General features: G+C 46.3%; 3 protein-coding genes across 3 annotated transcripts; 1 reads left to right on the top strand and 2 right to left on the bottom strand.

Moving 5' to 3' along the window:
* Window positions 1-1,334: 1,334 nt before the first annotated feature.
* On the top strand, window positions 1,335-3,251 carry LOC128302868 (uncharacterized). The gene is made up of 4 exons (XM_053039749.1): window positions 1,335-1,774; window positions 2,010-2,138; window positions 2,210-2,735; window positions 2,796-3,251. Exons 1-4 carry the CDS (start codon window positions 1,761-1,763, stop codon window positions 3,174-3,176), a joined length of 1,050 nt encoding a protein of 349 aa, XP_052895709.1. The 5' UTR covers window positions 1,335-1,760; the 3' UTR covers window positions 3,177-3,251.
* A 7-nt stretch (window positions 3,252-3,258) lies between these two features.
* LOC128302762 (GATOR complex protein NPRL3) lies at window positions 3,259-5,520 on the bottom strand. The gene is made up of 3 exons (XM_053039649.1): window positions 5,272-5,520; window positions 4,677-5,203; window positions 3,259-4,616 (listed from the first exon to the last, which is right to left on the bottom strand). The coding sequence occupies exons 1-3, from the start codon at window positions 5,462-5,464 to the stop codon at window positions 3,363-3,365; spliced, it is 1,974 nt and encodes a 657-aa protein (XP_052895609.1). The 5' UTR covers window positions 5,465-5,520; the 3' UTR covers window positions 3,259-3,362.
* Window positions 5,521-5,660: 140 nt separating this feature from the next.
* On the bottom strand, window positions 5,661-6,576 carry LOC128297642 (probable prefoldin subunit 6). Its single transcript, XM_053033323.1, has 3 exons — window positions 6,420-6,576; window positions 6,219-6,319; window positions 5,661-6,152 (listed from the first exon to the last, which is right to left on the bottom strand). The coding sequence occupies exons 1-3, from the start codon at window positions 6,490-6,492 to the stop codon at window positions 5,946-5,948; spliced, it is 381 nt and encodes a 126-aa protein (XP_052889283.1). The 5' UTR covers window positions 6,493-6,576; the 3' UTR covers window positions 5,661-5,945.
* Window positions 6,577-9,934: the final 3,358 nt, after the last annotated feature.

Consider the following 9,934-nt stretch of genomic DNA (forward strand, 5'->3'; position numbering starts at 1 on the left):
CCATGAATGAAAACCAGGAAGAACTGAGACAGAGTGGACATACTTACGCTTCTGCCAGCCCAGCGCGACCCACGACCAGAAGTTTTACTTCTGGATTTTTCGTTACACACACACTGCCCGTTGTACGTTGTAAAATTGCTGCTGATGTGCCCTTCTCGCTGTGGATGTATTTTTCCTTCGCGCACACACAGGCGCGCTTCCCTTTTCGCTGCTGCTGTTGGACCGGAATGACGAATTTTCGCGCTTCTTCAATTCCGCTTCAAAAACGTGACACAGCGTCGAATATTCCGGCTGGCCGGAATTGCTCACTGGTTCCACATCCTTTTAGCACCGGTTTTTAATTCAACTTGCTGGAGAATTCTTCGCTATTAAGGCTTGCTTCGTTTTCCACGCACGGAGAATGCGAGAACCTGGGCTACTTCTTTTTTTGGTTAGACGCAAGATGTGTCGATCGATTGTTGGTACGCCCATGCCAAACGATTTGACAGTTGAGTGTGACATTTGGGAGAACACGTTCGTTTGCCATTTATTTACGACCAGTTTAGGTGATGTTCACTTCTATTTGTTCTTTGCACAACAACGCGCGAAACTGCGTATTGTACATGATAATGCATGCAAAATATTTTTTTTAGCACTTTTCAAGTAAATATTTCTTACAGACACTAAATAAAAGGAGTTATGTTGAGCTTAAACCATCATAAAGGACATTTCAAGATGGCGCTGCTAAAGCTATAACGACGATATCTGGTTGCCATGGGGTTTTCCGGAAGACTCTCCCGACATTGTGTTTCAATACACCTTGGCCAATGCAAAATTTGACAGATAACCGTTCAGTTCACGGTTGCTTCGTGATGTATAGTCAAGATAGGACGGAAAATGTTTGAATAAAGTTCTCAATTTATTTAATTATTATTTTCCTGAACTTAAAAAACATCATAAATTTCAGGAAAATGAACGTCTTTTTCACATAACTTCCTTTGCGCTTTAATTTCATTTTAATACTATCGATTCTACTGTCAAAATTCATACCAAAAAGTTGTGCGCGGAAGAAATGATATTATAATTTCCGTAGCAAATTGTTCAATGAAAATATCAATAGAGTCTGTGGATATGATTACTTTTAACAGCGTTTATGTTTGTAGATGCGTTTTGGCTGTTTCCTTTTCACCGGCCACATCTTTTTCATTCATTTTTCAATTGTGAAACAATGTGTTTACCCAAATGTTGCACAAAAATGGTAGACAAAACTTTCCACCAGATACGGTTCTTTTGTCTAGCCAAAATCAATTCGAACAGTAAAAATCTGTGAAATAGACACAGACGTTTATTGGTTCGCATAAAATGGTTAAAAAATTCCGCCACATTTAACAAGCGAACACAGGAAACAAAACAACCGTTTTGTTTGTCGTTGTCAGCCGGTCTCTGAATCTGCCACTTCACTATCATCTGCTGGCCATGCGATAGATTAGGAAGGGAGAAAAGCCACTAATCCAATTCCATCAACCGACCGAGATGGTGCAACGGTTCTAGCACGCGCACACCATATCCGGCAGTTATTGAGTGCGGTTGACTTATTAATAGTGCGCTATTTCTTCGCTCGACAGCTTCTAATACCGCTTGACGAGGGATCGACAAAACCCGGGAAGTTTCGGTTATATTAGCCACATTGTTTCCTTTACACCGGCAGGGGGATCGATTGAATTGTTGCTACATTGTCGTATTGCTGTTGCGATTTCAAGTTGCTTTTTATATAATCAACAATGGAGAGTCTCAGGTGAGTTAAGTGTTGTGTACGGCCACAAACAAACAATCTGGTGCTTTCCGTTTCCGAATCCGTGATCATACGTTGTCCGCGCTTCACGACAAGAGATTGATGATAACAACTACAACATCCCATTCAAACACCTCCAAAGGTCGTGGCCTTCTATGCTCGGAAGCCAAGCGTGATGGCTGGACAGAGATTAGAGTTTTTGTAGCTTCTAAAGTTGTTTTTCATCTTTCGTCTCCAGGGATGGTACGCTTGTGGGACTCGGTAACCCACTGCTGGACATTTCGGCCGTGGTTGAGAAAGATCTACTGAGCAAGTACGACATGCAACCGAACAATGCGATACTGGCCGAACCGAAACACATGCCAATGTAAATATGAACTGAGTCTCAGTGTTTCCGTTAAGCTAATCCTAAATAATCTTCATTACACGTCACTTCAGCTATCAGGAGTTGATAGAGCAGTACCAGGCCGAGTACATTGCCGGTGGTAGCGTGCAGAATTCGCTACGCGTTGCCCAGTGGATCCTGCGAAGGCCTCGTACGGCCGTATTTTTTGGCTGCGTCGGTCAGGATGAGTACGCTCGCATTCTTGAGGAGCGTGCCAAGGCCAATGGAGTAAACGTGCAATATCAACGGTCATCGACCAATCCGACCGGAACGTGTGCCGTGCTGATAACGGGCACACAGCGTAGCCTTTGTGCCAATCTGGCCGCCGCAAATGATTTCACCCCGGAGCATTTACAAAGCCCGGCCAACCAGGCGTACCTCCAGGGAGCGCAGTTCTTCTACGTGTCGGGCTTTTTCTTTACGGTTAGCTTCGAAAGTGCGCTCAGCGTAGCGAAGCAGGCGGCCGCCAGTGGGCGAATGTTTATGATGAATCTTAGCGCACCGTTTGTGCCACAGTTTTACAAGAACAATCTTGAGGAAATATTTCCCTTTGTCGATGTGCTGTTTGGCAATGAGACGGTAAGAAGGAAGCTACGAGGCGTTAACGTTTCTTTCCAACTAATCGTGTTCATTTTGCAGGAAGCGGTAGCATTGGCGAAAGAGTTCAACTACGGTACGGAAGATTTGCGAGCAATCGGGAAACGAATTGCGGCACTACCGAAGGAAAACGACAAACGCAAACGTGTGGTAATTATTACGCAAGGAAGCGATCCGGTGCTGCTGATCGAGAGCGGCACCGACAACATTCGTGAGTTCCCGGTTCAAAAACTCGCGCCGGAAGAAATGGTCGACACGAACGGTGCGGGCGATGCTTTCGTCGGGGGCTTTCTGGCGCAACTGCTGCAAGGTTGCAGTGTCGATGTGTGCATCCGTTGTGGCATTTGGGCAGCGCGGGAAATTATCCAACGGTCCGGCTGCACGTTCGATGGAGTTCCATCATTCTGTGCCACGAAAAATTGAGGCAGTGATTGTCCCGCAATAATACCAAAAGGTCAGGGGAAAAGGTTAACAAACAACCCACTCGAATACATTAAAAAAGACACCAATTTCCATTAAAACGTCTTTTATCTGATTTCCATTTACCGAATGCAAACGAAGCAACAACAGCAGTCTTTCGTAAGTTACGCGCAAACACAACACACCTTACTACTCCACCGGATGGTCGGAATAGAGGCTAGCAATGGCCGGATCTTCCGTTTCGTAGATGATGAGCACCTCGCGAAATTTATCCACCAGCTGCAACAGTTGCGAACGGCGCAAGTTCTCGAAGTACATAATCTCCTCCAGATGATGCTCACCCTTAAAGTAGCCCGCCTTCCACAGTCGCACCATTAGCGCGAGATCTTCTGGGTTTGAGGCAGCCGGTATGCGGGCGACCGCTTTTCGATCGGGTTCCGGAAAAGCAGCTAGCAATCGCTTCAGCTTATCATCATCATCGTTCGACGCGATGCTTTCGTCGTTCTCCGTGCTGGAAGCCGTATGCAGACCACCGCCAACGCTCGAATGACTAATGTTCGATCGATGACTCGCGGATGAAGGTCGCGTGTTGGAGGCAACGGAAGTTGCTGTCGTGAGCAGTGCCGAAAGGCTGTCGGAGTACCGATCCTCACTAAGCGAGTGCTTTCGGTTTCCGCCCAATGGGACGGCCAATGGTTGGCTGGAGGATGCATTTGGGGCCGAACTGCCGTACAGCATGTGGATAGGATGAGCTCGATCGATAGCGCTTGTACGTCCCGCCTCGAGGATTTCCTCCTCAATACCGTCCAAGTTGGCCACAAACTGTACGTAAGTGTGCAGCTGCATGAGCAGATGGTGCTGCAACATCCACAACACCATCTGCGCTAACCGGCCTTGCCGGGTTGGGTGCTGCAACGGTGTCGTCAGATGCCCGATCGAAGTAGGCAGCGAAAAGTCACTAATTACCTCAAACAACGACATGCCTGGGAACTTTGTGGCAAACTTTTCCGACAGGTTCGAGTGAATGTTTAGCTGTGCGTCGGGCGCAATTACGTACACGTTGGTCTCACACAGCGGGTAGATGATGGTAGCCTTCGCCCAGTACACAAGATGGCCTACAATCTGGTAAACGTAATCGATAAGCAGCTCCGCATCGGAGGCCATGTTTTGTAAGCTTTTCAGCGGATTGTACACTTCGATCAGCTGAAGCAGCATGTTTGCGCCGGACGGTGGCACACAATCGAACAACTCGGAAGGGTCAACGAGCAGCAACATTCCGTGGTAGGGTTTCAATGACTCTAGACAGCGATCAATCGTTTCCGGCTCCACCGCCATGCCTTTCTTGTGGAATTGATGTGCTTTCTGGGGCAGACAGAAGCTTAGCGTTATGGTTTGATTCATGGTCACGTTCAGCAGACCCGTCGTGCACAGGTCGTGGTAGATCTAGATAGAAAGTACCATATTAGAAGAGAGTTTTCATGCCTATTGCTTGTTTTATCGTACCGTTTTAATAAACTGTGCCAGTGTGGTGTTTTTCAGTATCGTATCAAACACACCGACGGCAATTCCTGCCGCAGTTGCCGCTGCATTTGTTACCACCGTTTGTCCGCTCGTTCCAGCCGGTCCCGTACCACTGCCCGTTCCGACGGAACTGCCCGTCCCGGCAGCGCTGTTCGGTTGTTCCTGTTCTTGAAGTGCACTGTTTTCATCCATCACAGCAACCATCGTTTTGATCTCGCGCGAAAAGTAACCATCGCGACGCTCTTCGTAAATCAGCGCAATACCGATGCGTTTGCTCAGCTCGTAGTAACATTTGACGACGGACGAGCTGGCCTGGGCGTGCAGTGCGAACACAACATTGATCTGGATGTCGGAAGATTTCTGATCCGAGCCTTGGTCGCTGCGAAGCAACGTCGGATGCGAGACGAACCGTACGTCGTTAACCTTTAGCTCGAACTTTTGATTGCACAGATCCGATTTGACGGCAAACAGGGTCGCGAGATCTTTGTCCGAAATTCCGTACAACTGGTCTTTGGGGAAGATGTGGCAGGAAAGGTGTTATAAATTACCCAACAAAGTATCGCACTAACTCACGTACCAAAACATATGTTCGATGGTGGTCCATTCTGTAGAATGTCGTCTCCTGTGTGGATCAACGAGTAGGGCGTTTTACGCGCTGGCGTAACAGAAGTTTGAAACTGCTGCGGCAGTGTGTACGGATAGCGAAACAGCAACCGATCACCCTTACTATCTGATTTGACCAGAATTATGCTCAACGGATTCACCTCCATCGTGTACACATTCCGGATGAACACTACACGGACGCGATTATTCAACAACCGCGATAAGAAATTTCCTCTTGTTTGTTTGGCACGACTCAGCTGATGAGAGGAAATGTCATTCTGCGATGTAAACAAATGCCGGCCTGTTTCTCTGAATGCGTGATATTTCTACCAAAACCCTCCATGGAATACATTAGAAATATTTAATCATTAAATTTTATTCACCCTTTGCGCGGTAAAGCGTCGAAAGGGCCGTATAATGCATAATTACAATACCCTTTCCAGCGCACATAACCTGCTTTGCGGTATTAAATCAATACGTGTGTCCCACATGGGTTGCTTTGTTTACGCGGCGTAACAAACGTAACTGCAGGTTCAATATATAGGTTAAGATGATGTTAGGTGCAGGATAATTGTATTCGGGAAATGATTGCATGGTTACGTGTTTTGCACGGTTAAGATTTAGGAAACTTCCGATTGTTTGCAGCTATTACTTTGCCATGGCCTTTTGGCTCTGATACTGCTGCTGCAGTTTCTGCAGATTCGCACGATACTTGTCCTGCTTCTGTTCGAGCTGGCTAATATTTTCCGCGCAACGTATAAGCTCTTTCGAGATGTACTCGATACGCTTTCCGACATTTTGCTTGCTCTCTTCGAGATCTTGCTTCACCAGTACCGGACCGTACAGTTTGTACACCTACGGCAAAACGGAGACATGTGCTGTTAGAATTTATTTGGTGGCGAACTCTAATTAATAATTTACCGTGTTGGTTGGTTTAAGCATTTGAAGCTCTTCCAAAATGCTTTTGTTTTCGAAGTACTGTCCATCGAGTTGCTGTTGCGTTTGCACAAGCTTCGAGTATTCTATAAAAGGAAGCGAAATGATAATGTTGGCTGTGTTTAGGTGGTTGCACATGGGCAACCACACATGATTCTTGCACTTGCACTCACAACCCAAACGAACCTCTTATGGAATCTTGAAAATTCTTCAACTCAGCTTCCAGTTTACGTTGAACGACAGCGACTTCCTTGTCCATTTTGTACGGAATTGGAACAGTTTCAACCAGCAGGAAAAGCAAGACAAATCTCGTGCGATCTGAAGGATTTCCTTTTTGTTTTCGTTCGACACCAGCGATTGACAGTTAGCATAATGGCCCAAGGTGCATACATATTGGGTTCGCTCGTACTTTCGCTCACATTTTCGCCCTATAGTGAGAAAAAAACTAAAGAACAATTGGAAATGTTCTCACTTGTTTTCCCGGAATTCAGCTTTAGTTAAAGTTCTTTCAAACGTTGTTCAATGAAATTGAATTTTCCAACATAGAAAACCTTCCACAAACGATTCATGCACAACTCACTGCATGTGTTGAGTTTGAATCTTATGTAAATCGATAAGTTTTTAAGAGTTCTACTGAATTGAGCCAATATAGAGTGGAAAATTCAGGAACACGTAAGGAAAACTCCATTTCCAAATTCTACTAAACATCTCAAAGAATGACAAAAAGGAACATTCATGTCCTAGCTACCACTACAAACACACAGCATCGTTGCATCAGATGCCTGCTCACTCGCCGATTGTGTGCCGGTCTGCGCGCGCCCACATTGAAGTCGTTAGATAAGAGACGTGAACGCATTTAGAAACGGCAAGACACGCGCCAGTGTCATTTACTGTCATGAAGGTATCGGACGTGCTCTCGCGGTAGCTAAGCGGTCGGGACTAGCATTGCAACATAACCCTGTGCTCTGTTTGTGCGATAAAGGAAGCGGAAGCGATTTAAAACCAGCAGTTGCACACCTCTCTCGCTAGTGACTGATTAGTGCACTGCACTGGTTTCGATTGCTCGCGTGTGTGTGCATGCATGATTGTCGGTTACTTTGTTGCACGTAGTTTGCAAAGATGTGAAATAGTACCGCGTTTGGGGTGCTATTCTTCAAGCGCAAGTACGAGTTCGACAAAACGCATCAAACCGGAGTAGCAGCAGCATGTGTGTGTGTGTGGAAGAATTGCGTGTGCACGGCATGGAAAATGCATAAATTCTACCGGTTATATATCTCCCCTGGCCTCCCAACGAGCTCGTTTGTGTCACCTTCGATTTGCAAGTGATTGTGTAACCAAAATGTGTGGTGATGTTTCCGTTTTCGGCAGAGCATCCACATTTTACAGTCAGCAGAACATTCAGGACAGTCGAACATCAGCGATACCGAATATCCGGGCACAGCACACCAGAAGCCACATCGATTTTCCAACCTTGTGTAATACCTGCCGGGAAGAAGGGTCGAAAAGGTCAACGCGTTTGTTTGTCGGCGGGGGAAAGTGGACCATTCGTCCGTTTCCAGTCGTGTTTTGTGCGGCATTTCGGAACTATTCCCAGTTGCCTGTAGACGAATTGATTGAAATCAGGACACCGATCAAGGGAAAAAAACACATTCGTTTCAACTCAATCAGCTGGAAGGAGCTGGTCCGAAGGTCGGAAGAAAAACTTCCATCATCGGAGAGGATTTGCTGAGATGTTGAAATAACATTTGACCGATATGTAAGAAGAGACCGTACAGGAAAGAACAACGGGGAAGAGTACCGCACGGAAGGTGTGAAATTATAAAACCATTCGTAATTTTTGCTGTAGCTGCATTTAGCCGCCTCATTTTGATGCAAACACACAGCATTACTTTGTTGCAGTATGGCCGGGTCGCCGTGATAGTGCGACCCGGAGGATGGGCGATTGTTTATTTTGCCGCTAGTCTTTACTGTCTGCGGCTACACAGTACCAGAAAAGATGCCAATCACAGTGAGCTGTTTTGCCTTTCCTTGCACCACTTGGTCCCATCGAAAAGATTGTGCAGGATTGCAGAAATTGAACCAGAAGGGGAAGTATAGAGCTCAGGAAGCTTACCGGAAAAGGATTTTTTATAGACAGGGATGGATTGTTCTAGTTCAATTTTCGCCCAGGGTGCACCCACCCCCAACGCATAACCCCTGGGCCGTTTCCAGTGGGGGAGAGAAAAAAAAAACCCTTCCCAAGAACGATTCGCGTATTGACGTTGTGTGTGAAACGTGTGCCAAATTAGTGTGTGTATTAGAAGAACAAAAGATAGGGACAGTGAAAGAGAAAGAGAGCGAGAAAAAGGTAGAGGGCAAGAAGTGCATTTTCCCGACCGTTATTACATAACAGCTGATCTCGTGCATAACACTTTACGGCGCTCTCTTCTATCCTTCTCTCTCTCTCCCTCTCTCTCGGTCTGTCCTGTCGGCTTTTCATTTCGTTCTTGCTTTCTCTTTCCTTGTATCATCAACATGTGCACACACATTCATGCGCTATGCGTTCATCTCGCTCGCACTGTTTGTCTCTCTCTCTTTGTTTCTCGCACCCCACGTTCTCGAGCGAGCACGTTGACTTTTCCGTTTGCTACAGCGGGGGTGGTTGGAAAAGGCAGGGTTCGGGGGTGATGTTGAACAATTTTCCCACATCATGGTAGTAGTGGTGATGTGCGGTGACTTTTCATATGGCCAGTGTTTTTCTTCAACTCTAACCAACACAGAAATGCGCCGGTGGAAATGCGTTTCTGGATTGTCATGCGGTGTGTGTTACACACCGTTAACCAATTTGAGTTCAACTCGGGAGGAAAAGTTCCCGTTTTATTGAACTTTTCTGTGAAGGAAATGCCACTGCTAGAACCTCCAACAACATATCTCCAAGAACAGAATTTTCACGAAACAAATGCGAATAAAGTGTGTGTTTTGCATTTTCGCATAGTTTCTTCTGTGTCTACACCGTGCTCGTAGGAGAAAATAGGAAATGCATCGATTGCGCGAACATTTGGATGACCTTACTACCTTGCACTCGAAACTCGTTTCAATCTCTGGTTCTGAGAAGGGTGGGGGAAGGGGTGGAAAACCACAGGAGGCGCGCGGATGCGACGGGAATGATTGCTTAATTTATCCCAAGCGTGTAATGGGCGTTAGAAACACCACAAAGAGCGTACACCCAAAGCTGCACCTTAACATTTCGCAACACACACACACACACACACATATGGCAAATGCGTTCCGTCATGCCCTGCCACACAATGCAACACATCTTGGGTGGCAAACGGTCGAACCCCGGGGGTGGGTTGTTGAAACAAGGGTGGTCTCGATGCACATTTTTGGCAATCCAATCCGTTCGGGCGGATCCGTTTGTATAATGGTCGTTGTAAGGACGTGAGCGACTCGCGATCATTGCGCACGGATGAAGCCGTCCCAACTATGTGCTTACGCCCGGGGAGGGTGGTAGAGTTTTATCCCACATCAGGAATGTTGGTTTCGCTCCGAATCAGCTATCGTAAACAATCTTCTGTTCTTCGTGTTCGAACTAGTGTTAGGTGAATCAGATTCAGATTCATGAATCTTTTAATCTAATTAAGTAAATCTGAATCTCTATTTTAAAGATTCATGAATCATCCAAGAATCTTCCATTCTCCACGAATGAGATTAACCGTACC

Source organism: Anopheles moucheti, chromosome 2, assembly GCF_943734755.1.
Source record: "Anopheles moucheti chromosome 2, idAnoMoucSN_F20_07, whole genome shotgun sequence".
NCBI lineage: Eukaryota > Metazoa > Arthropoda > Insecta > Diptera > Culicidae > Anopheles > Anopheles moucheti.

Excerpts from the sequence above, each read along its gene's own strand:
- LOC128302868 (XM_053039749.1), top strand. Across the intron at positions 2,139-2,209 it reads GAACCGAAACACATGCCAAT|CTATCAGGAGTTGATAGAGC; the intron begins GTAAATATGAAC and ends ACGTCACTTCAG. Across the intron at positions 2,736-2,795 it reads TGCTGTTTGGCAATGAGACG|GAAGCGGTAGCATTGGCGAA; the intron begins GTAAGAAGGAAG and ends TTCATTTTGCAG.
- LOC128297642 (XM_053033323.1), bottom strand. The coding sequence starts at position 6,492 with ATGGACAAGGAAGTCGCTGTCGTTCAACGTAAACTGGAAGCTGAGTTG. Across the intron at positions 6,320-6,419 it reads TTTTCAAGATTCCATAAGAG|AATACTCGAAGCTTGTGCAA; the intron begins GTTCGTTTGGGT and ends TTCCTTTTATAG. Across the intron at positions 6,153-6,218 it reads TGCTTAAACCAACCAACACG|GTGTACAAACTGTACGGTCC; the intron begins GTAAATTATTAA and ends GTTTTGCCGTAG.
- LOC128302762 (XM_053039649.1), bottom strand. The coding sequence starts at position 5,464 with ATGGAGGTGAATCCGTTGAGCATAATTCTGGTCAAATCAGATAGTAAG. Across the intron at positions 5,204-5,271 it reads ACCATCGAACATATGTTTTG|ACCAGTTGTACGGAATTTCG; the intron begins GTACGTGAGTTA and ends TCTTCCCCAAAG. Across the intron at positions 4,617-4,676 it reads TGGCACAGTTTATTAAAACG|ATCTACCACGACCTGTGCAC; the intron begins GTACGATAAAAC and ends CTTTCTATCTAG.